Source organism: Anomaloglossus baeobatrachus, chromosome 9, assembly GCF_048569485.1.
Source record: "Anomaloglossus baeobatrachus isolate aAnoBae1 chromosome 9, aAnoBae1.hap1, whole genome shotgun sequence".
NCBI lineage: Eukaryota > Metazoa > Chordata > Amphibia > Anura > Aromobatidae > Anomaloglossus > Anomaloglossus baeobatrachus.
In genome coordinates, this window is record NC_134361.1 from 74,011,146 (window position 1) to 74,038,002 (window position 26,857).

The 26,857-nt window shown below is 43.7% G+C and overlaps 1 protein-coding gene across 3 annotated transcripts in view; it reads left to right on the forward strand.

Moving 5' to 3' along the window:
- The window catches only part of AFF2 (ALF transcription elongation factor 2), a 763,896-nt gene that overhangs the window by 545,033 nt on the left and 192,006 nt on the right, over nucleotides 1-26,857 (forward strand). For all 3 annotated transcript variants that reach the window (XM_075323783.1, XM_075323786.1, XM_075323784.1), the window contains exon 8: nucleotides 24,373-24,424. In XM_075323783.1, the coding sequence (XP_075179898.1) occupies nucleotides 24,373-24,424 (52 nt within the window). The remainder of the gene's footprint in view (nucleotides 1-24,372; nucleotides 24,425-26,857) is intronic.

Here is a 26,857-nt window from a genome sequence, read left to right on the forward strand (position 1 = left end):
CATAGGTTCTTCTAAGCAGCTGCCTAGCACTCTGAAAATGAAAATGGCGTAGACCCAAAAAGTATGAGAAGGCTATTAGAAGATGGCAAAGCATTTTTGAGTTGCCCTTGCTTCAGTTTGAAATTTAATTAGGAAATGGCAGTTAACAAGAACAGTGGAAGTCAAGAAAAGGTCTGGATTATCTAGCAAAATTTCTGAGAGAACTGCTCGTAGCATTGCCAGGGAGGTAAATCAGAACCTCCCTTTGACTGCAAAAGACCTTAAGGAAGATTTGGTAGACTCGAAGTTTGTGGTACATTGTTCTACTGTTCAGAGACACCTGCACAAGTATGGCTTTCAAGGAAGAACCATCAGAAGGAAACCTCCCCTGCATCCTTATCTTAAAATTGAGCATCAGAAGTATGGAAAAGAACATCTAAACAAGCCTGATGCATTTTGGAAACAATTGCTGTGGACCAATGAGGTTAAAATACAACTCTTTGACTACAATGATTACAGGTATGTGTAGAGAAAAAATGGCACATAATTTCAGGAACAGAACATAACCCCAACCATTAAGCATGGGGGTGGATCAATCATGCTTTGGGGTTGTGTTGCAACCAAAGGAACATTTGTCAGGTAGAGGGAAGAATGGATTCAATTAAACAAATTCTTGATACAAACATACCATCTGTAAAATATCTGACGTTGAAAAGAGGATGACTTCTATAAATGGATAATGATCCTAAACACACGTCAAAATCCACGGTAGATGACCTCAAAAGGCTCAAGCTGAAGGTTTTGCAATGACCCTCACAGTCCTCTGATCTGAACATCATTGAAAATCTGTGGCTAGACCTCAAAAGAGGAGTGCATGCAAGACGAGCCAGGAATCTCACAGAACTGGAAGACTTTTCCAAGGAAGAATGAATGTAAATCCCACAAACAAGAATTGAAAGACTTTTGGCTGCTACAAAAAGTGTTTACAAGCCGTGATACTTATCAAAGGGGGTGCTACTACGGTAGGTACTAACCATGCAGGGTGCCCAAATCAGCCCATTTTCCTTTTTTGTTCTTTTTAAAAATGTAAATGTTGAAAATATATATTTTCTCTGGCTGCAAAACAAAGGAAATGTGTTATATTTAACTTGTTGCCTTTTAGAGATAATTTCATCTGTAAGTTGCTTAATTGTTAGCAATAACAGTAATTTTGACTGGGGGTGCCTAAACTTTTGCACCCCACTGTATTAACTGAACAATAATTTTTGTATTTTTATTAATTGAGCTATACTTTGGTATCGTGTTTGCTCCTTGTTGCAAATAAGATGGGTACAAATATATCTTGTTTCTGATTTAATTTATGCTAATGGTTTGAAATAACACATAAGCTTGCATAATGACTTTACTGAAAGTCTAATTAAAAGTAAATCCGAGCTCAAGAATCTTTGTAAACAAACTATTATTTCTGTCTAAAAAATGAAGATGTTATTTTTTTTTTAGACTAACACTTAAATTGGGCTGAAATGAGGCACTTAGACACTTATCCAATATGTTCCAATTAAGGATTTGGGGTATCACCAATATTTGCCGACTCTATTAACTGAACTTTGAGACAAATGAAATTACTACAGATCTTGTTTTCTTGCAGTGAAAACTAACAGAGAAGTATAAGAAATTTAATTAAGATGTGAACAAATGTACTGAAAGATCAGGTGATGGGGGAATTCCAGTTGTTAGGGCGGCAAGGTGGCTCAGTGGTTAGCACTGCAGTCTTACATCACTGGGCTCCTGGGTTCGAATCCCACCAAGGACAACATCTGCAAGGAGTTTGTATGTTCTTCCCATGTTTGCGTGTGTTTCCTCCGGGTTCTCCGGTTTCCTCCCACACTCCAAAGACATATTGGTAGGGAATTTAGATTGTGAGCCCCAATGGGGACAGTATGGCCAATGTATGTAAAGCGCTGTGGAATCAATAGCGCTATACTGTATAAGTGAATAAATATTATAGTTCCTAGATCAGACAGAAGCATAAAGTCTGAGATCAATGGTCAACCAGCACCAGATCCACTCTTAAGGCCTTAAAACTGCAGGACTTTGCTTCCCCAGCAAAGTCTATGAGTTTTCATTTTTGCGGTCCGCAGACATCTGTTTTTTTTACCTGCGGTTTTGAGTTAAAAAAAAAAATGGACATGTCAGTTCTTTCCTGCATTTTTCTGCGTTTTCCCCCCATGCAATGCATTGGAAAAACGCAGCAAAACACAGAGATCAAAAACGCAGCAAAACGCAGCCAAAAACGCACCAAATCGCGGTAAAAACGCGTGCGTTTTTTGATGCGTTTTTTCGACGCAGGTGCGTTTTTGTGCGTTTTTAGCGGCCAAAAACGCACAAAAACGCAGCGTCAAAAAGACGCAGTGTCCGAACCTAGCCTTATTCGTATATGGTTAATGCCATCTTAGCAACCTAGGTGGATAAGTAGAGTAATTTGTAGATCACTGGGGTTTCTCTGCTGGGATCTTCATCAATTTCTGGAATTGGACTCTGTAGTGGCCCTTTTTTAATGGAATATAGTTAAAAAAGGAAATGCTGATGAATTGGAGAATCAGTTTAGGGCATTGTTCACTTGTTTTCCGGGATCAAAAAATCAGGTCACAAAGCCATGCATTTCAGCATCGGAGGCAGATGTGGTACTACTCTGAAACGCGTAGTCTTGTGAGTCGTGACCTTATTTTGTTGGCGTAAACTGGATGAACACTATCCTGGACTGGTTCTCTCCTTCAGCTCTTTTTCCATTTTCTACTTTTTACTTTTTTTAGTGACAATCTTATGAGATGGTGATTCCCCTCCTGATCCATATTTATGAGGCCAGTAGCAACTGAGCTTTTAAGGACAAATGCCTTAAAATAGAGCTGTGCCTGGTAGTTCCACATCTCCTAAAAGAGAACCTGTCATGTAAAAAAAATGCTATTACCCTGCTATTACGGTTTCAGTCCCTGCTCTGAGCATATTGAGCACCGGCTGTGACTGCGCCCTCAGCACTGACTGACAGCCAGCTCAGTATTAGAGTCGTGACTAAACCTGCGCTGGTGCCACCCCTATGACTGAAAGCTTAAGGCTGCCGGGAGGACTAAATTTAATTTCCTCCCGAAAATGGGGCTCTCATAGCTTTAGAATGCTATGAACCTGCAGATTAATGTTGTATTTGCAGGCTAATAGGGCATTTTAATATGACCAGTTCCCTTGAAGTACCTGTTTATGTCTGATTGCTTTCTGAGCCTTAACCAAAGACTCTGCATTAGGAGAGCACTATGTGTTTTCCTATTCAGCAGATACTTTCCTTTTTAAAGGAGTCATGGCTGTGCATGTATAACCATGCTCCATTCATTGTGTATAATACTGCTGGAAATAGCCAAGTGTATTAATCTGTTTTAGTGTTACATATAGCAGACTCACCCATTGATGTGGATCCTCCACACTCAAGGTAGGGGTGGGCACACAAGTGTCGGTGCAGTAGCAAGATGGAGCACGCGGAACACAGACAAGTAAAATGCTAACTAAAAGTTTACTAATGTCCTAAAAACCACAGAAAGATAGCAAAGTTACTGAAGACCTTGGTCAGAGAGCAGTTACTGAAGACCTTGGTCAGAGAGCAGTTACTGAAGACCTTGGTCAGAGAGCAGTTACTGAAGACCTTGGTCAGAGAGCAGTTACTGAAGACCTTGGACAGAGAGCAGTTACTGAAGACTTTGGTCAGAGAGCAGTTACTGAAGACCTTGGTCAGAGAGCAGTTACTGAAGACCTTGGACAGAGAGCAGTTACTGAAGACCTTGGTCAGAGAGCAGTTACTGAAGACCTTGGTCAGAGAGCAGTTACTGAAGACCTTGGTCAGAGAGCAGTTACTGAAGACCTTGGTCAGAGAGCAGTTACTGAAGACCTTGGACAGAGAGCAGTTACTGAAGACCTTGGTCAGAGAGCAGTTACTGAAGACCTTGGACAGAGAGCAGTTACTGAAGACCTTGGACAGAGAGCAGTTACTGAAGACCTTGGTCAGAGAGCAGTTACTGAAGACCTTGGACAGAGAGTAGTTACTGAAGACCTTGGTCACAGAGCAGTTACTGAAGACCTTGGACAGAGAGCAGAGCTATTGAAGATCTCAGAAGGATTGCGGATTTACTGAAGACGTCATACAGCTAGCAGAGGTACTGAAGATCTTGGAAGGATTGCAGATTTACTGAAGACCTTGGGCAGATTGCAAACTTACTGACGATGGAGGCCGCTGGCAGACAGCAGAGATACTGATGACTGTAGACAGGTAGTGCAAAGCTGGAAACCGTAAGCATGTAGCAGATAAAATTCTGAAGTAACAGCAAAGTCTGAAACCAAGGAAGCCTCAAACAGTGAGGAAGACGACTTGATAATGACAAGTGGACATAGAGAAGAAGTCATAGAAGACTGTGGACAGGTAACAGAACTCCAGAGTCACTAGAAACCACAATTAGGTAAAAGCAGTAAGAAGCCTCTGGTCTACAGAAATGTCCTGCAGGCCATAATCAGGATGCTGTGCACAAACAAACTAAGTCTTAAGACCCCGTTACATGCAACGACATCGCTAACAAGATATTGTTGGGGTCACGGAATTCGTGACGCACACCCGGCCTCGTTAGCGATGTCGTTGAGTGTGACACGTATGAGCGACCGCTAACGATGGAAAATACTTACCAAAAAGTTGATTGTTGACACGTCGTCAATTTGCCAAATGTCGTTGCTCGTTTAGGACGCAGGTTGTTCGTCATTCCTGAGGCACCACACATCGCTACGTGTGACACCCCAGGAACGACGAACAACACCGTACCTGCGTCCTCCGGCAACGAGGTGGGCGTGACTTTCATGCGGCTGCTCTCCGCCCCTAAACTTCTATTGGACGTCTGCTATGTGACGTCACTGTGAGGTCGCACGAACCGCCTCCCCAGAAAAGAGGTAGTTCTCCAGCCACAGCGACGTCGCTAGGAAGGTAAGTACGTGTGACGGGTCCTAGTGATATTGTGCGCCACAGGCAGCGATTTGCCCGTGACGCACAATTGACGGAGGCGGGTGCTTTCACGAGCGACATCGCTAGTGATGTCGCTGCATGTAAAGCGCCCTTTAGTCTCAGTCTCAATACCAAGGCCCAGGTGTGTTTCTTAGAAGCCCTTTAAATAGGCCTATGCGGTTCACATGAAAGCATGTCGGGCTATTTGCAAAGCCTGACATGGAGCACCAGAAGGTTCACTTGTCCGTTGCAGATGAAGCAGAGCCTAGACCTATGGGACAGGTGCGTAACACTCAGACAGTCCCATAAGCAATGAATGTAAGAGTGCCGCACACTTACGGCACAACTTCCATCGGGGCTTGTTAGGCTGCCACCTGATTTGTCAAACATGCAGATTGTCAGAGGGGCTGTGAATGGGATCCCTACGAATCTAATATTGATGAACCATCATAAGCGTGGGCTGTCAAGTTTAAAAAGCTGAATAATTTAAGGAACAGCAGTTTGACTGCTTTGTTTAGCACTTTATTTTCAGAGAGCAAGCTCTGTGCAGATATTGAGCCAGCAAGGAATGGGACATCATCTGACCAGAACTTAAAACTTAGTTCACTAATAGGACATAATACAGAATACAATTTTAATAATACATTGTATTTTGACAACTTTTTTTTTTTTTTTTTTGCTATCTCTCTGCTCTCTTTTCCAGAGCTTCAAATTTTCAGTGTTATGATATATTATCCATATTGGCCATATTTACTAAGATTGTCTCATTTTAATGCAGTTTTAAATGGCTCAGATTGGATGAGTCACTTTTTTGTGGAAGTCTTGGTCCTATTCCAAATCACAGTAACCAGACTGGCACTGCTATTTCCTATATGATAATGTTGTCATGCTTCGTGAAGCCGTACCTCCTTTTCCTCTTATTTAGATTTTCTAAAGATATATGGCTTCCTAATTAAGATATATGTCTTGGAACATGAGGGGCCTCAGCTCCCCTGGTAAGAGGGTGAAGGTATTTTCCGTGGTTAAGAAGTACCAACCACATATACAGTATTTATACTACCAGATGAAGGTTACGTATAGTTTGGAGATGTGGGTGGGAATCCTATGGTGGAAAGCAAAAGAGTTTATGGTTTTATTGTTATTGTTAGATCTGAATAGTTTAAATTCAGGTTTCATTACGGAAGAGTAACCTGTATATTGTTTCTATGCTTCTTCAACACAACATTGATTTTAGTTCATTTACTAATATCAAACTACATAATGATACATGTACCTGAGCAGCACCTTTATATAAACCGTTTGTTTCCTACTTCTGAAGAACTCTTTCGGAATACATGTTTTATTGTTATGTAACCATAAAACAAATTTAAAAAATAGTTTGTAAAGTCACCAAAATTTTGCACAGTGCAAGGCTACGCGAAGTAGCAAAAAAGAGAAACGAGGGCACTCACCATAATCAGGCAGAAGATTTGACAAGAGGGACTTGTCAGAGCGCCGGTTGCCGGTGCGAAACAGCTGTCGTCTGTGGGTGGTCGGTCTCTCTCCCCTTTGTCCTGTTATACCTTTTTCACGTAAAAAGTTTAATACAAATTTTCTGCCTGATTATGGTGAGTGCCCTCGTTTCTCTTTTTTTGCTATATTGCTTCCCAGTTTACCCTGTGAGGTGCACCCCGTATGGCAGTTCCATACTAGTGAACGCGTCTCGTGGACCGAGACAGGTGAAGATTTGCACTAATTGCTGGCTGGAAGCTGTGCCCGTTTTTTCGTTCTCCTCTGTTTGATTAAGGCTACGCAAAATGTTTTCAACTTTTGGTATTTTGACATCATTTTTTGCCAAACTCTAACAAAGTGGTCTGAACTGGAGCATGATGGGGACGTGTTAATTCCCACTTGCCAAATTCATGACTAGCAGTGGTATTCTTTAAGACACAGATCTTAATCCAGCCAGGGACTGTGGTACTTAGGCGCATTGCACTTTCTTTGTGCATCTTTTAATGAATCAATGCCCTTGCACAACACCCTGCCTCTCATGAAGACTGGTGTAATTGCTTTTGGCCAGATTGTACACAGATTGCAAAACATACCTCAATTTTTAAAAGCATTTTGATCATAGTACACCACTAACATGTATAGTTGCTTTTCTACATCACTCTATTAAGGCCTCCTTCACATGTCCATGCACAAAACATTTTGCACAGTCCGTTGTGTAGGTATGTGTGTTTGTCCGTGTGTGTTCATTGCGCTATCTGTGTAACATTCAGATAGCACACAGACAGCAAAAACTTGTATACTTACCTGTCTTCGGCACTGCTGTCACATTTGCTTCCAGGTCCGCAGTAAGTGCAGTGAATACTCATGAGCATAATGAGCAGACCCAGAAGCAAGTGTGACAGCAGTGCCAGAGATAGGCAAGTATAAAAATACATTTATTACTCAGTGACTTGTGTTTTCTCCAATATGTGTCACACCGATATCACATGGATCAAATCATGTGCAGTCTGTCTGACATCTGTGCTGCCAGCAGAAAATGGACATGTCACCGCATGGAGCATATGAACACGAGTATGCTCCACATGAACACACGGTCCGTGTCAAAACATGGACGTGTACACAAGCCTATTGATTTTAATGGGTCTACATGTGTCTGTGTCTCCGATGCGAGTGAAAATTTATGTCACATGTACCGGAGACATGAATGTGTGAAGGAGGCCTTAGAGGATTTTCCTGTTAATTTATGGCACGGACCACCTGGTGGCTGCACTAAACTAGACAGCGTCCTGCTTGGTGCTCCTAGCTACTCTCTCCAGTGCAGAAACGAGCGCTGTAAGATTCTATGACACTCCCTCCTGCACTAAGGGGTACTTTCCACGTTGCGACATCGCTACTGCGATATCGTCGGGGGCAAATCGAAAGTGATGCACATCCGGCGCCGGTAACAATGTCACAACGTATAAAGCCTAGATGCGCCGATAAACGATCGCAAAAGCGTCGAAAATCAGTGATCTGTGTAGCGTCGGTCATTTTCATAATGTCGCACCAATAGGAGATACGATGTTGTTCCTCGTTCCTGCAGCAGCACACATCGCTGTGTGTGACACCGCAGGAGCGAGGAATATCTCCTTACCTGCCTCCACCGGCTATGCGGAAGGAAGTATGTGGGCGGGATGTTTACGTCCTGCTCATCTCCGCCCCTCCGCTTCTATTGGCCGCCTGCCATGTGACGTCGCTGTGACGCCGCACGACCCGTTCCCTTAGGAAGGAGGCGGGTTGCCGGCTAGAGCGACGTCGCAGGGCAGGTAAGTGCGTGTAAAGCTGTCGTAGCGATAATGTTCGCTATGGCAACTATCACAAGATATCGCATGTGCGACGGGGGCGGGTACTATCGTGCTCGGCATCGCTAGCAACGGCTATCAATGTCGCAACGTGCAAAGTACCTCTAAGACAGAAGCCTAGCAGCAAAATCACACCTAGTAGAATGATGCTTGCAGCACGGACCGTGGGTGGTTGTGCTGCAGGTTAACGGGATTCTAATAGAGTGATTTAGAAAAACGATTATAAAGCAGAGTTTTGTACTATGGTCAATTTTTCTTTTGAAACTTGAATTGCGCTTTAACTATATTCCAAATTCTCCGAGCTAATCTTGGCTTGTGGGATGTACTAAGAATAAGCAAACGTGGTTTAACCTGGCGTATAGTGATAAATCATGCTGATTAATTCCTTTCCAGCATATACTGTCAACTGCCTTAAACAGTTCCTTAGGTATCCTGGAATAAAATGTTTTCTACCTATGCAAATTTCCAATTAATCTGCATTTTCTTCCTTTTGCTGAGTGCAGTAAATTTCTTTTGCTGAGTCTAATTAACCTTCACATGTAGATTCCCAGAAAGTGTTTAGAACTGTAAAAGGCCCACAGTGGAATTGTATTGTCATATGGCGTCTTGGCTCCCGTCCTGCTGAAACAATGTCTTATTACCAATTCTGAGAGCTATAAAACATTCCTGCTGGCCATTTATCTGTAATGCGATGCTAGGCATGTTTATCCATAAAATGTAAATTAAATTAATAGTTTTATTCATTATTAAGGCTGAAATTATAAAGACAAAGCATTCAATCACCCATCATAAAATAACTGCGATGATAATAATAGGAAATTAGATTTTGGCATGAAATATATACATTGGATGGGGCACATTTGACATAATTAAGGATACCCTGAAGATGTAATCAAAGGGATCCCCCAGAGGACGGGACTCTATAGCTTTCTGCCTAACCGTAATCGCTGCTTTTCATATATACTGTAATAGACTGTTATAATAATAATATTTATTCACTTATATAGGGCCATTAATTCCGTAGCGCTTTACATACATCAACATCACTGTCCCCATTAGGGGCTCACAATCTAAATTCCCTACCAGTAATTCTTTGGAGTGTGGGAGGAAACCGGAGTACCCGGAGGAAACCCTCGCAAACACGGGGATATCATACACACTCCTTGCAGATATTGTCCTTAGTGGGGTGACTGTTGAGAAATTGACTAATAACCTTCGACTTCTTGCTGTGAACATACTAAATAGTTGGCCATTACTAGAAGGGATATCATATTATTTTGATAAGACTATTTGGAAATAGAATTGAGCAAATAAGAGTTGCTGCATTTGGGTGGAGAGATCTGGTTTGCATCACCTAAATAAGGTGTTTACATAATCTACCACAAAGGGATTAAAATGGACTTATATTCTTACCTCTACTTGGCCTTTGCTATTTCTGTTCCACTGCCGCCACACTCCACGCAGTCTTGTGATTGCTCCTCTTCAACCTCCTTCATCATGATTTTTTGGAGCTTTCATTGATGAAGCCCCACATGGTCACCTGAAGTGCAGTTAATTTCATTAGTGTCAATGATATGCACCAACCTCCACATGTCCATGTGGGTCCTAGTCAGCGGAAGTGTTGTAAAACCTGGACTGAGGATAGTCTATATATTACTGATCAGATAACTGGGGTGCGGAGTGGAGATGAGCGAACCCGAGGTTTGTTTTTCGAACACAAACTTCAAAAAACAGGGCTCGGTATTGGGGTTTGGGTGCTTTAAGTGCACACTAAACTCGCACGAGCAGTGCTGTGCTCAGGTACGCTCAGTGCTCAGCCCTGTGTGAGCTGCTTGCAGTGTTTGAATGGCTCACTCTGGGTATAGCAACAGCGCGATCAGATGTAGTGTGTAACAAAAACAAAGTTTGAAAGCCCGCCCACCCTTCCCCGGAAGTGATCTGCTTATGGCTGGCTGTATGTGGGCAGAGACTCAGACTACCAGTCAGTGATTCCGAACCTCCTCGTGCCAAGGAAAGAGGGTGGTGCTGCGAAACATACCGGAAGCATTATCTGCCGTCCAACTGCCCACCTGTTCACACTATTCTGGCTTCAAGTGTGGTGTTCATGTTTGCTCATCCACCAGAGCATGTTGCTCTTCTCCCGCAGCAGGCAGAGTTTCATCTGGCCCATAGCATCGGCCTCTGTATACCCCATTACCGGCACGTCCACTTCCCCATCCCTTACCATATTACTTGTGCACTTTAAATTAGCTATGTACTGTAATATATGCCTTCAAACTTTGCAGTATTAATAAAGAAAAGAAAATATGTAGCCCTGAAAAGGACTTTTGTTTCTACGTTACAGCACTAGTACTCGTATATCTATAGAAGGACTGTAAAGTTGTGTTGACACGTTGACTATTTTGTTGCAGAAATTTCTGCGCTTTTTCTGCATCTCTTAATAGGTAAAAAGTAGCAGCAAAAAAGTGTGGTTTTGCGGCTTTTTTTATACAATTTTGCATTCGTTTTTCACTTGCATTTTTGACTGACTTAATTGAATATGTGAAAATACGCCGCAAAACCTCTGAAGGAGTTGACATGCCACAGATTATTTTCTGTGCCAAATCTGCAAGTCACAAATAAGCAAAGTGTGCGCAACACTTCAGGATTCTCATTGATTTTGATGGCATCAGGATTCCCTTCACGTCTTGTGACAAATCTGCAGTCAAAAACACATCTAAAAACTCAACGTGTGGACACAGCCTAATACTCTGACAACATTGTTCCCAGTAGCGACCTGGGAGTCAGAGATGCATCCAGGTGTCTTCCCCATGTTGTTCCCATTCCATTTGAGTGCTGTTTCCAAACATTTCAGCAATTTTTGCTGTCCCCTCCTGTCTTTCGGAAAAATGCTTGCGTTTCCCGTCAACTTCTATTATACTCATTACTCAGATTGAGCTTATCCGAGCATTTGACCAGCTTGAGCAGTTGAGCATTTTAGTCCTTCTCATGACGATAATCACTGATTATAAGTGATGAGCGAGCACTACCATGCTTGGGTGCTCCATACTAGTAACTAGTGATGAGCGGGCAGCACCATGGTTGGGTGCTCCATACTAGTGACTAGTGATGAGCGGGCAGTACCATGCTTGGGTGCTCCATAATAGTAACTAGTGATGAGTGAGCACTACCATGCTCCAGTGCTCAGTACTCGTAACTAGTGATGAGTGAGTAGTACCATGCTTAGGTGCTTGGTACTTGTAACTAGTGATGAGCAAGCACTACCATGCTCGGGTGCTCTGTACTCATAACTAGTGATGAGCGGACACTACCATGTTCGGGTGCTCGGTACACGTAACTAGTGATGAGCGAGCACTACCATGCTTGGTACTCATAACTAGTGATGAGCAAGCACTACCATGTTCGGGTGCTCGGTACTCGTAGCTAGTTATGAGCAAGCACTACCATGCTCGGTGCTCAGTACTCGTAACTAGTGATGAGTGAGCACTACCATGCTCGGGTGACCGGTACTCGTAACTAGTGATGAGTGAGCACTACCATGCTCGGGTGCTCGGTACTCGTAACTAGTGATGAGCGGGCACTACCATGCCCGGGTGCTCAGTACTTGTAACTAGTGATGAGCGAGCACTACCATGCTCGGGTACTCGTAACTAGTGATGAGTGAGCACTACCATGCTTGAGTGCTTAGTACTCGTAACTAGTGATGAGTGAGCACTACCATGCTCGGGTGCTCGGTACTCGTAGCTAGTTATGAGCAAGCACTACCATGCTCTGGTGCTCTGTACTAGTAACGAGCAGTTGGATGCTTGGACGGGCATGACTTGAATACCAAAGTATAATTGATGTCAATGGAAGTCAAATTGCTCGAGTTCCCCATTGACTTCCATTACACTTGGGTACTCGAGTCTCACCCATCCGAGCATTAACGAGTACCGAGCACTTGAGTATGGCTCATCACTACTGATTAGAATTGCCCCCCTGACTCTTAAGCCTAGAAATTATCTATCTATCTATCTATCTATCCCTCTATCTATCTATCTATCTATCTATCCATTATCTATCTATCTATCCCTCTATCTATCTATCTATCTATCCATTATCTATCCATCCATTATCTATCTATCTATCCATCCATTATCTATCTATCTATCTATCTATCTATCTATCAAATCAAATCAAATCAAATCAAATCAAATCAAATAAGCTTTATTGGCAGGACCAAATACAAATTAGTTTTGCCAAAGCAAGTGTACATTAGGGACTGGGGCTGTGGGGATGGTGGGGATATCTATCTATCTATCCCTCTATCTATCTATCTATAATCTATCTATCTATCTATCTATCCCTCTATCTATCTATCTATAATCTATCTATCTATCTATCTATCCCTCTATCTATCTATAATCTATCTATCTATCCCTCTATCTATCTATCTATCGCTCTATTATTTATCTATCTATCATCTATCTATCTATCGATCTATCTATCTATCCCTCTATCTATCTATCGCTCTATTATTTATCTATCTATCATCTATCCATCTATCTATCTATCTATCTTATCTATCGCTCTATTATTTATCTATCTATCATCTATCCATCTATCTATCTATCTATCTATCTATCTATCTATCTATCTATCCCTCTATCTATCTATCTATCTATCTATCCATCTATCTATCCCTCTATCTATCTATCTATCTATCCCTCTATCTATCTATCTATCTATCTATCTATCCATCTATCTATCTATCTATCTATCTATCTATCTATCCCTCTATCTATCTATCTATCTATCTATCTATCCATCTATCTATCTATCCATCTATCTATCCCTCTATCTATCCCTCTATCTATCTATCTATCTATCTATCCCTCTATCTATCTATCTATCTATCTATCTATCCATCTATCTATCTATCCCTCTATCTATCTATCTATCTATCCCTCTATCTATCTATCCCTCTATCTATCTATCTATCTATCTATCTATCTATCTATCTATCTATCTATCTATCTATCCCTCTATCTATCTATCTATCTATCTATCTATCCCTCTATCTATCTATCTATCTATCTATCCCTCTATCTATCTATCCCTCTATCTATCTATCTATCTATCCCTCTATCCCTCTATCTATCATCTATCCCTCTATCTATCTATCTATCTATCTATCCCTCTATCTATCTATCTATCCCTCTATCTATCTATCCCTCTATCTATCTATCTATCCCTCTATCTATCTATCTATCCATCTATCTATCCCTCTATCTATCGATCTATCTATCTATCGTCACCTGAACACAAAGCTTGAGAATCTGATGTAATTATAATTCTATAATATTAATGAAGCACACAATTCATTTTATAATAACGATGTATTCACTGAAGCAGACCCCAGTATACTTCTGTTGCTTACATTCATACTACCTTAAAATGAAGACGAGGAAAAGCTCTTCTGTACACAGCAGCATCCCTCCTGTATATAGATGTGTGACATTTACGGTAAAGGCTCTATTTAATGTAATATAAATTCACTGCTCCCTCCAGGCATCGTGTTTGCTATAAAGAATCAAATATATTTCCTACATTTTATGCAGAGTAATCTTGTAAGGTTGAGGAATGAAGGCTCGTGGACCAGAAAGACAGTGAATTAAATGTATTAACAAGAGGTAAATAAAGACGGGTGATTGTGTGAGCAATGTTCCAGGGTTCTGAGAACCAGAATTGTAAATTGGTCAATTCTTATATAATTCTATTTTCTTTATATGTATCTATTATTTATTATATATTTTACCCACACAATATTTATTATTGTCTCTTTCCTTTATTTATATAGAGCAAACACTATTCTTTATGCAAACATATTAGCCATTGTATGCAGTGGGGCTCAGAGTCAAATTTTGCCTATTCCTTACATATTCAATAAAACAGACATTGGAAGCCAAATGACCACTTAGTATAATTCCCTAAGGAAAACCAAATTACAGCATAAATGTTCCATGTCATGGCCAGGGTAGTTTACATGGAGGCTGAGAGGGTTGTTCGTGGTAGAAGATAGTAATAGGCACAGATGTTAACGGTGGTGGGTGTGGACCAACGTGCGCCATGGGCTTGGTTTACCCTGGAGGGGCTGTGCTAAGTGTCTAATGAGTCTTCACTAGAGTCTTTGATGGTGAGGATAGGCTGGGCTGCTGGTACTGGGTGGAGCAGAGCGAAACATACAGTGAATAGATTGGTGCTTAAAAAGTGTGCAAGTGGCCGGCGTAACATACTTGTGGATGGACTTGATTGAATCACTTAATGGCTGGAGAAAAGAGATTAGGAAACAAGGGGCAGTGAAATAATTATGACAATAACTTGTTTCCTAAACTAGTTTTTTTACGGTTTGACCTATCGTGGTTGCTCAGCAGCACACCGCTCTCCAGCCTGCTGACTTTACTGAAAGTTGGGGGTTGAACACTCCTGCTTGATTGACACTTTGGGCTAGCAGAAATGCTGGCGTGAACAGTGCTCCATCCAAATCTGCTCAATGAGGCAACTTTTCCTCTGCAACATCAGACTATTATCTGAAACTTTTCGTGATCGGGAGCTATCAGTGAGCTCCAGCAATCCCAACCAGCCTCAGTGCACTATTTTCAAGCTCAATAAAAAAGGAAAAAAAAAAAAGATTCTGAGCATTGCACATGTTTGCCTATGTTTGAGGGAGATATTAATATGTAGTAAATTCCAAAATGCTTGTTTTATCATACAGTATTAATTAGTACCCCTCAATACCTACGTGGCTCATGGTTAACTTTTGGCTCGTTGTTACACAAATGCTCAATATTCTGAATGGTGTCATGGCTCAAGCTGGGCATTCAATGTGAAGAGAAGACCTCTTGTCCCATGGTAAGTTCCCCTGTCCGCTGAGCTATGGTCCTTTTCTTCTCGGTCCTAATGCTGAGGGGTTTTATTCCCTCTATTTTTTCCTTTCTTGATTTTATATTCTTCTAGTGTTTTCCGTTGTCCCATTTTGGTTTGCTCTATCCAGTTTGAGTGGAATATATATATATATGTAGTACCCGGGCATTGCTCGGGATATTAACTGTCTCTCTGTCTCTCTCCCAGTCTCTGTCTGTGTGTCGCTGTCTATCTGTCTCGCTGTCTGTCTCTTTCCTTGTCTGTCTGTTTCTATCTCTGTATTTGCATCAGTCTATCTGTCTCAATCTCTGTATCTGTCTGTCTCTGTCTCTTTGCCAGTCTGTCTCTTTGCCAGTCTGTCTCTTTGCCCGGCTGTCTTTTTGCCCGGCTGTCTCTTTGCCCGGCTGTCTATTTCTAGGTCTGTCTCTTTCCCGGTCTGTCTCTTTCCCGGTCTGTTTCTTTGCCCATCTGTCTCTTTCCAGGACTGTCTTTCCAGGGCTGTCTCTTTGCCCGTCTGTCTCTTTGCCCGTTCTGTCTCTTTCCCTGTCTGTCTCTTTGCCCATCTGTCTCTTTGCCCATCTGTCTCTTTCCAGGTCTGTCTCTTTTCAGGTCTGTCTCTTTCCATGCCTGTCTCTTTCCCCATCTGTCTCTTTCTAGGTCTGTCTCTTTACAGGGCTGTCTCTTTACAGGGCTGTCTCTTTACAGGGCTGTCTCTCTCCAGGTCTGTCTCTTTCCCGGTCTGTCTCTTTGCCCGTCTGTCTCTTTGCCCGTCTGTCTCTTTCCCAGTCTGTCTCTTTCCCCGTCTGTCTCTTTCCCTGTCTGTCTCTTTCCCCATCTGTTTCTTTGCCCGTCTGTCTCTTTGCCCGTCTGTCTCTTTGCCCGTCTGTCTCTATGCCGGGCTGTCTCTATGCCGGGCTGTCTCTTTCCAGGGCTGTTTCTTTCCAGGGCTGTCTTTCTCCAGGTCTGTCTCTTTCCCGATCTGTCTCTTTCCTCGTCTGTCTCTTTCCTCGTCTGTCTCTTTCCCGCTCTGTCTCTTTCCAGGTCTGTCTCTTTGCCCGTCTGTCTCTTTGCCCATTTGTCTCTTTCCAGGTCTATCTCTTTTCAGGTCTGTCTCTTTGCCCATCTGTCTCTTTGGGCGTCTGTGTCTTTCCAGGGTTGTCTCTTTCCAGGGCTGTATGTTTCCAGGGCTGTGTCTTTCAAGGGCTGTCTCTTTCCAGGTCTGTTTCTTTCTACGGCTGTCTCTTTGCCCGTCTGTCTGTGTCTCTGTCTGTCTTTTTCTGTCTCTCTCTATCCGTCTATCCTAACTTATACTAACAGTTTATTTTGTTCCTATAGCAACCACTGGCAGTTGCTATTTATAGCCTGCACCTCCCACCTCCATTCAGTTTAATGGCTGCAGGATTTTTGTAGAGTAACTGGAAAGCACGGGGTTAAATTTTCCCGCCCAAACATAGTCTATGACGTTCCCTGAGTGACATGGAGTGTCTGTGCAAAATTTCGTGATTGTAAATGCGACGGTGCGGATTCCTTTAGCGGACCATATATACATACACACATACATACATACATACATACACTGAGCTTTATATATTATATATTATATATATATATATATATAGATAGCTAGATAGCTAGATAGATAGATAGATAGATAGCTAGATAGATAGATAGATAGATAGATATAGATAGATAGATTCCCTACATTTCCTTGCTGGCTATACTTCTGGATGTATTATTGTTAAGGAGTTCTAGCCTTTCAGCGAAGGCTTTTTCACTGCTGTGTGTTTGTTTGTCTGTCTGTCCAACACCTTTAAGGGGGCTTTACACGCAATAATATCTCTAACAATATGTCGTTGGGGTCACGGAATTTGTGACGCACATCCGGCGTCGTTAGCGACGTCGTTGCGTGTGACACCTATGAGCGAGTGTTAACGATCAAAAATACTCACCTAATCGTTGATCGTTGACACGTCATTCATTTTCAAAAAATCGTTGTTGGTGCTGGATGCAGGTTGTTCGTCATTCCTGAGGCAGCACACATCGCTACGTGTGACACCCCAGGAACGACGAACAGCAACGTTCCTGCGTCCTCAGGCAACGAGGTGGGCATGTCGTTAATGCTGGTCATCTCCGCCTCTCCGCTTCTATTGGCGGGCCGCTGTGTGACGTCGCTGTGACGGCGCATGAACCTCCCCCTTAAAAAAGAGGTTGTTCACCACCCACAGCGACGTCGCTAGGAAGGTAAGTATGTGTTAAGCGTCCTAGCAATATTGTGCGCCACAGGCAGCGATTTACCTGTGATGCACAAACGACGGGAGCGGGTGCTTTCACGAGCAACATCACTAGCAATGTCGCTGCGTGTAAAGCAGCCTTTACTCTTTCCTCAGTTAGGTTGGTGGTAGGTTACTCTTGCTTAATTTATTCTTCTTTACCCCCTTTATGCACATGTTTTAGTTTTTCATCTTGGGTCCCTGTATCCCTCTGCACACTTCCTCTCTTCTCTTTAGCTGTGTGTAGTGGCCTCCGTTTTGGTTCCTCGGGGGGTATGAGAAACCCTTTGATGGCCTTTTAGGGAGCCAGGTTTAAAGTAGTGTTTTTTAATTATGCAGCTAGGAATTTTCTAGTTTGTACAGAGATCAGTTGGGTGTGGGTGTAGTTTCTCTGTGTTATAGACTTTAAAGGGGGCTTTACACAGTAGCGATATCGGTACCGATATCGCTAGCGTGCGTACCCGCCCCCATCGTTTGTGTGACATCACTCCCCTGTCACATGGCTTACCTGCCCTGGGACGGCGCTCTGGCCGGCGATCCGCCTCCTTTCTAAGGGGCGGGTGATGCGGCGTCACAGCGACGTCACACGGCAGGCGGCCAATAGAAGCGGAGGGGCGGAGATGAGCGGGACGTAAACATCCCGCCCAACTCCTCCTTCCGCATTGTCGATGGAGGCAGGTAAGGAGATGTTCCTCGCTCCTGCGGTGTCACAAATAATGATATGTGCTGCCGCAGGAACGAGGAACAACATCGCTAATGAGAGGTAAACAATTTTTTGTTTTAGGACGACCTCTCCTCGGCAAACGATTTTGGTCGCTTTTGCGATCGTTTTAGGTTCCACATAAGTGTCACACGCTGCGATATCGTTAATGACGCCAGATGTGTGTCACTAATGACGTGACCCCGACGATAAAACATTAACGATATCGTAGCGTGTAAAGCCTCCTTAATACTTCTGATACCTGTATATGAGTCAGGTAAATTCATAATAGTTGGTTTGACCTCATTGCTCCAGTGCAACATGACAATTGTGATGTAAATTGAAGTAACTGTAATACAGAGATGCTGAAGTAGTTTGTGAATTAGTTAGAGGATGCTAATTCCTAATTTAATGCTCTTGACAGTGACAGCACTCAGCTTTGTATACAAAACCAATTTAGGACTCTGCACAACCACTGAATTGCAGTTAGTTGGTAAATGATCCCCATGGAAGTTAAATTGTGCCTCAATTCTCTTCTGATTTTGTAGGAAAGCATTTTTGGTACTTTGTATGAATATACTAAAAAGTGCTGCGCTCCATTGAATACTATATCATGGAGGTAAGATAGAAGTGACATTTTAAAGAGGAAGAAAGACTGCCTAAAGCTTCACAGTACAGAGACATATTCCTTGCTTTTAGATTTACTCTTTAGCTAAATAGCGTTTCTAAACATAAAATTATATTAATGTGGAACTTCCATAAACAATATTTGCACTATCACTTTGTCACATGTTACTATGGAACACAGGGAAACCTAGTTTACCTTGGAGCAGCTTTTGTCTCCTGGTCAGGTGTTTCCGGTTTGGACCACTCCAAGGTCCTATATATACCCTCTACTTCCAGCAGAGGATGCCGGTTATTTTCAATCATTTGGAAGCTTGGCCAGGAGGAGTAAGGAGCTGGAGAGACCCTCTCTCTGTTGTGCTTTTTGGCTGCAGCATTGGCGCAGGCTGCAGCAGTTCGTGTTGTGTTTGTTACGGTATGGAAGTTACCCAGTAGTCTGTTTACTTCCCTCCTTTAATGTTGTTTCCCCTTGTGCACTTTTAGTAGCTCCTTTGTGTGTGATTGCCGTGTGTACAAGTTGTTGTTGTTACCCCTGTTAGTTTTCACTTATCGGTGGTGTTGTTGACTTCTGTTCTTGCCCCTTCCCCCGGGTGGTGTGTTGTGGAGGGGAGTTTTACCATCAGAGACAAGAACAGGAGATAGGGCAAGATTGGTGGCCAGACCTCTCTACCTTCAAGGGTACCTCCGGGTGTGAGGGTGAGCGCAGGGGCCCTAGCCTTCGGGCCAGTATAGGTTTCCCTGTGTTGCTCAGTCACCCTTGACACACTTTTATGCAACTGACAGTGATTTCTAGAGGGGTAATAATTAGGGATGATCGAATACCTCAAATATTCGGCTTCGCGAATATCCGACAAATAGGTCACCGCTATGCGAATATTTGATGCTCAATGTAAGTCTATGGGAAGCCCAAATAGTTCCGAATAGTTGTTATTCGGGTTTCCCATAGACTTACATTGCGCATCGAATATTCGCGAATGCTCAAATAGTGGCGATGTTACGAACCGGTGCCGCCATAGCCGCAAGCAGCCTGCTGCGGTTCCTGTTGCGCCCAGGCGCCGGCTGCTGTTCTTGGCCGTGCCTCGGGTCATCCAGTTGGCTGCTCCTTCCACCATGTCTAAGTGTGGAGAGGCGGTTAGTGCGCATGCGCGCGCCAATTTACCCCAGCCAGAGTCTAAGCCCGGTGTTTTGCTTAGTGAGCATGCTCAGCCTGATTGTGTGATTTCTGAGACTAAGTCCTCAGTTCAGGCTATTGAGCATGCTCCCACAATTAATCCTAACAGCCTCTTTGCACAGGTACTTGGACTTCGTGCTGTGTCTAAGTGCTGGGATGTGCCTACTGAGCATGCTCAGGCAGATAGTCTGATTTCTGAGTCTGTTGTTCAGGCTACTGAGCATGCTCAGGCACTTAGTGCATCAGAGGCTAGGTCCAGTAAGGACCTCACTGAGCATGTCCGTGAGGTGGCAGGCCCTGATAGGGTAGAGGGTGTCAGGTGTCCTGATGACGTGGCCACTCTGGACTGGCTCGCAGAGGCCCGTCCTATGATCTGGCACCTCACCATTGGTCGTCAGACGATGACTGGTGAAGTGTTTGGAGCGTGGCTGCCATGAAGTCATCAATGACATGGCGGTTCCGGATAGGCCGCTGGTGACGTCGCTTATGATATGGCACTCTGCTATTGGACCTTGGTGGTTCCACTCTGGGTTTGGGGCGGATCTAGGTTATAAAAGGGGCTGGAGACAACATGGAAGGGCGTAGTCTTCACTCATATTCACTTAGAATTCATGGTGGCATAAGCCTTGTTGGAAGCGATAGGTAGGGCTAGGCGAACGGTGCCTGTCAGGCCAAGATTCGTGGCTCAGCACATGAGGGTCAGGCGCCGTGCTTCCTTGCTACTGTTCCTGTTGTGCTATAGCAGTCCAGTGGCGTTAACTGGGCTGCGGCTGCTGCGTAACCTGTCCAGTTGTGCCTCCTACACACACGGACAGCATACCTGCTGCATCACCTGTCCAAGAGTGCCCTCTATGCATATGGACAACGCACCTGTTGCGCCACCTGTTTGGTTGTACCTCTTACGCGCATGGACAGCATACCTCAGGACCCCTGTGGAGTTAACAGGGTGTCCCAGGATTGGGTGTGTGAACCTATTATGCTCCTTGGCTTCCCAGTCAACGGTACTGGTGTGATCCCTTGGCCTGACATGTCCTCTACACACGTGGCCATTCGAGTAGTGACCAGAAACGAAGGACCACTTGGCCTGTCGTGTCTTACACACGTGGCCGACAGGGCGCTGTCGCAGCGGTCTTCTCGGTTAATGCTACCTGGTCACCATCCGGCCTGACGTGTTCCCTGCACACATGGTTGGGGTTGCGCCAATTCCACCGAAACGCTAACTGGGTTGTCGTCCGGTCTGACGTGTCACTATACACGTGACCGGTTCCCTGGGTTATCTCAGAGCCATCCAGCTCTATAGTCTCCGCCTAACCCACAGGGTGCCAGCAGCTCCATTACCATCTGGAGCACGGTGGGCCCCGACTGGTGATTGGGATATATACCCCCTGGTCCTAATCTGCTGGTTCCCCCGTAACAGGCGACCTGTACGGAAAATTTTCGCGAAGCCAAATATTTGAGGCATTCGATCATCCCTAGTAATAGTACGTTGGAATCACAGGATTTTATCTCTTTTTATACACCCTAAAATTTTGTTTGCTTTTGCAGCTGCTGCCTGACATTGAGTGCTGCTGCTCAGCTTACTCGTAACCAGAATACGTAAAAGTTAGATATGACTTTTCTTTGTCATCAATGTGAAATAAAAAAATAATAAATAGAACCTTTGGTGTTAAAGCATTTCCTACCTGAGGAGTTCATTTTCCAGATTAATATAAGTCCAAAAGGTTAATTGTTCCCCGTTGTGTAATGAAGTGTTGCGGAGATGTGGCTTCCATTGTTTCTCGCGTGCCTGGTAACATTTGCTTACAATTGACATACAGATGGATCAGTACAGATGTATTGTGAAGGCTGTAACTTTATTGTGTGATAGAAATAAAACTAGATTTAATGCACTGCCAGGGATTCCTTCAAACAAGAGGAGCCTTAGTTAACTCACTCAACTTTTACAGCAATCACATTTAAAAGGGTGATACATCTGTAGTCCGCCAGTGTACTGACATATAGCATATTTCTGCCTGCCTGTCAGTTCAGATCAAGCTGGTGTTAGCTGGTGATAGATCTCACGGCATCTGCAGAATACAATGTTTGAAAGAAAGTTTCAGACATTCCGCTGCCTCTGTTTTGTCCGCAAACATTCATGACGGGAAATAATTAGATGGCGGTTTTAGCACGTAATTGATTGTCTGTCTATGGCAAAGGTCATTCGTAAACGGAATATAATGTAGAAATCCCATTTTTTTGTACTTATTTATCAATTATAAGGATATAAGCGCCGGTATCTGTGAAGGTCACTGTTTTTGAGACTGACATCTGTGATAAAAGGAAGCCAATAAATAGAATTAGGGGCATGTTTTAAGCCAGTGTTAGGCTAGGTCCAGACTGCGGGCACATATGCTCAGGAGTATGTTCCCATCGACGCCCACTTAAGGATGGATGGCGAGACAGACGTCCAATATACGGACCCATTGTAAAGAAATGTATACCTCAAGCTATGCTTTCTTTCCATTAAGCCATCTATAAAGATAAAGTACCTTCTTAAAAGGAATCTGTCAGCAGCTTATTGCTATGTAAGCTGAGTACAGCATGCTGCTGGGGTTAAAAAGCAAAAAGCAACTGTGCCTCTCTTTTCAGGGTGTGGGCAATTGTTTACATAAACTAAAGGGTTTAATACCCTGTGATTACCATTACAGGACTAGAAACTTATGTGCACACAAGTCACATATGCCCCCTGCTGTGATTTACACCTCACAGTCAATGCACAATCTCTATTGAGAGCCTGGTGTGGGCAGGGACAGCTCTCTCAGCTCTGCTGTGTTCCTGAATCTAGATTCTTGGATTGTTTCAGAACAGCTACAGCAAGAAATCTAAGTGATACATCGTTGGATTCAGAATCTCTTTGCCTATATTATGTTGTGGTCAGATGAAGTGTTAAAAATCTGCTGACCAATTCCCTTTAAGGGGCTTTTTTATATAGTTAAACAGTATGCAGAAGAACATACTTTTTACCACCGTTTGTGAAATATCAACGTTACAGTATACATCTGGAAAAGCTTCCATTGTATTCTGTAGATGCAGTGTGTACCTAGCTTTTCCCAACCAGTAATCCAAAAACCTCAGGAGTTCTGTGAGTCTCATTAGGATATAGTTGTAGAAAAAGACATGGCTGCACATCAATAAATCATATCTTGATCTAAATCCGCCAGGCAAAAATTAATGTACCTATACCCTCTGTTTTGTTTTTGTCTTTTTTTCTTGGACCAGCACTCCTCCCATTTGGAACAGGCATTTTTAATTAATAGGATACTGCAAGGAGGGTTCTGATTTTTCTTTGCTCTCAGTTCACATACTGGGAGCTGATGGAAGGTGAGTTGTCCATCTCCTTTCATAAGGTGTTTCTGCCGTGTGGTGGCCATTTTTGCAGTGATTTTGTGTCTGTGGGGCAGTTTGGCCTGGAGTCTTGGGGACTCAACCTTGTATTGGCGCTATGAGGAACCTGGTCACCTGCCCTGCTGGTGCACTCTTGCTTTGGCGGTGGTTGGCATGCGGCGCCGCACCTTTAAGGCATAAGTTAAGGACCCACTCAGAGGTTTGCTGTGAGGTGGCAGGTTGATCAGAATGTTTAACCAAGAACCTCATGTTCGGGTGCATTAATTGTTGCCTAACGGCTTTAGATCGACTTATGATTTTTGGATGTGCGGCCGTGTCTTTTTCTACAGCTATGTTGAGTCTCATTAGGAGTTCCACAGAACACAGCAGCAACACCTGTCACTATTACATTTGAGAATATAAAATTAGAGAGCAGGGGATAATTGGATGATATCTACAGATCCAACCACAGAGGACCCCACCATTTACTAAAATTGGGGTCCCAAATGGAGCGTAGTGCGAATTTTTGTTTGCATGATTGTTCTGACAGCCATCTTCCCTAAACTCCAGCAACTATATGTCCAGAGATTTCTCTTTACACCGCAATATAGAAAAGGTAAGTGAGCATGCACTGTGACATGCAGTGGGTGCGTTGCAGGAGCATTGAGGAGGAAATCCGGGTTTTGTCATTCATTCTAATCTTGCCATCTGATCAAAATTAGATTTTACAGCAGTGTACGCAGCTCAAGCAAAAAGGTTGACCCAAAATTGAAAGTTATTTCTCTTTCATTGGATGGGGACATCATACTGATCGCTTGGGGTCCGACTACTGGGACTCTGTATAGCCCCATGGTCATCCTCCACTACATTCGTTGTCAATGGATCTGCCGGAATACTCGAGTCCTGTTCTTGTATATTTTTTCCTTTCAATAATAAATTAGAATTGTATTTATAGTATCTAAACCTTGGATATTTTTTAATATTTTTCTCTTTTTCTTCTATAGCATGCTTGAAGATGATCTGAAGCTGAGCAGTGACGAGGAGGACAGTGAACAGGTACGGTATAAGTACACATTCACATAGTTATAGTAATTGGAATTCATTGGCTACAAATCAAGTAAACTACAATGTCTGACCTTAAAGACCTCGAATCAATAAGACACTCAGCGGGTAATTAGTAATAATACCTATAATAGCTTTGTGTATATCATCCGAGTCATTAAACAATACAATATCTAACGCCACAAATCCCCAGAAAATAACACTGAAGCACCTAATGTTTCGTTTGATCAACTTACAAATGGTGAAGTCAATGTAGATTTTTTATTCTTTTTCTGTCCTCCTTAGATGTACATACAAAGGAACATAAGCCATATATAAAACAGTAACAGGCCTGGTTTTTTAATCCTCAGTATATTTTAACCATTTCATTGCATTTGCTAGGAAACATTTTACCTCTGAGGTCAAAACATGATACAAAGTTCTGAAATGAAAAATTAAATTTGAACCAAAATAAATCTGATAATTTTTTTCACTGAAATGTATCTTCGTCAGTCTTTTACCAATTATTCATAAAATGGAACAGATTTATCCAGATCATTGTGCACGCAGTTCTTGTTGAGGGAACGTGTTTGAGTCAACGCTCCTGATCCATGAAGAGGTGCATGCGTCTTCATTAACCTGGAGTGGCTAACGAGTAGTGTGCGCCAGAAATCTAAGGTAGTACAGGGGGATGTCTCCCATAGGGAACAACCCAGCTCCTCATCATGAATTAGAAGTGTGCCCCGTTCCCTTACACTGTGCTCCGTTCCCTTACACTGTGTCCCATTCCCTTATGCTGTGCCCCTTTCTCTTATGCTGTGCCCCTTTCTCTTATGCTGAGCCCCTTTCTCTTATGCTGTGCCCCTTTCTCCTATGCTGTGCCCCTTTCCCTTATGCTGTGCCCCTTTCTCTTATGCTGTGCCCCTTTCCCTTATGCTGTGCCCCTTTCTCCTATGCTGTGCCCCTTTCCCTTATGCTGTGCCACTTTTCCTTATGCTGTGCCACTTTCCCTTACACTTTTACTTTTTCCCTTACACTGTGCCCCTTTCACTTATGTTGCCCCTTTTCCTTACGCAGTGCCCCACTGTTTTTACTCCATATTGTCATGTGGTGTTCTGCTGTATACTCGCTAGATTCCATGGCAGCGTGAGACTCTGTTCACACTGCAGAGTCTGACAAGCAATCTGTGGTCTCTTAGTTCTTCAGCCAGAGCTGGGCGCCGGCTGTTTCATATTCACTGCTCATCAGTCCAGCAGGAGTTATTCCCTGCTGGCTTGTGAATTGCTGCTAGGAGCTCAGGCTACTAATGGCCACTCACAGCTGCCTCCACCCTTTATAAGGTGCTGGATCCAGTTCCTCATCAGCAATAATAGCTCCAGCGATTCCAGTCTTAGGGGCACTTTGCACACTGCGACATCGCAGGTGCGATGTCGGTGGGGTCAAATTGAAAATGACGCACTTCCGGCATCGCATGCGACATCGCAGTGTGTAAAGTCTCGATGATACGATTAACGAGCGCAAAAGCGTCGTAATCGTATCATTGGTGCAGCGTCGGCGTAATCCATGATTACGCTGACGCGACGGTCCGATGTTGTTCCTCGTTCCTGCTGCAGCACACATCGCTGTGTGTGAAGTCGCAGGAGCGAGGAACATCTCCTACCGGCGTCACCGCGGCTTCCGTAGGATATGCGGAAGGAAGGAAGTGGGCGGGATGTTTACATCCTGCTCATCTCCGCCCCTCCGGTCCGATTGGCCGCCTGCCGTGTGACGTCACAGTGACGCCGCACGACCCGCCCCCTTAACAAGGAGGCGGGTCGCCGGCCACAGGGACGTCGCATGGCAGGTGAGTGTGTGTGTGAAGCTGGCGTAGCGATAATTTTCGCTACGCCAGCTATCACCACATATCGCTGCTGCGACGGGGGCGGGGACTATCGCACTCGGCATCGCGGCATCGGCCTGCGATGTCGCAGTGTGCAAAGTGCCCCTTAGTGTGTGATCCATTTTCTGGTGATCTGTGGTGTGATCTTGTGTGGTTTGGAAATATCCCTGTTATCAGTTGATTTCCTCTTTGTATCTTATCTTATCCTGTGCACGTTTTGTGTTGGTCTCCCCTGGGTCTGATTGCAGTGTGTACATGTTTTCGTTCTCACTTGTCTGTAATTTGTGGGATTTGTTACTTCAGTCCCAGCCCTCCTCAGGGGTGGGGGTGTTAGACCAGGGTTCGGATAGGAGTTAGGGTCATGCTGATAATCCAGACCTCACCACCACAGGGTGTACCTCTGGGATAAGGGACAACGCAGGGTCTCCAGTCTGAGGACCTGTCTAGGTGCCCCTCAGGGGTGAGGAGAGGGGTGCTAGACCAGGATTCGGACAGAAATTAAGGTCACGCTGGCAATCCAGACCTGACCATGACAGGGTGTACCTCTGGGATAAGGGACAGTGCAGCGT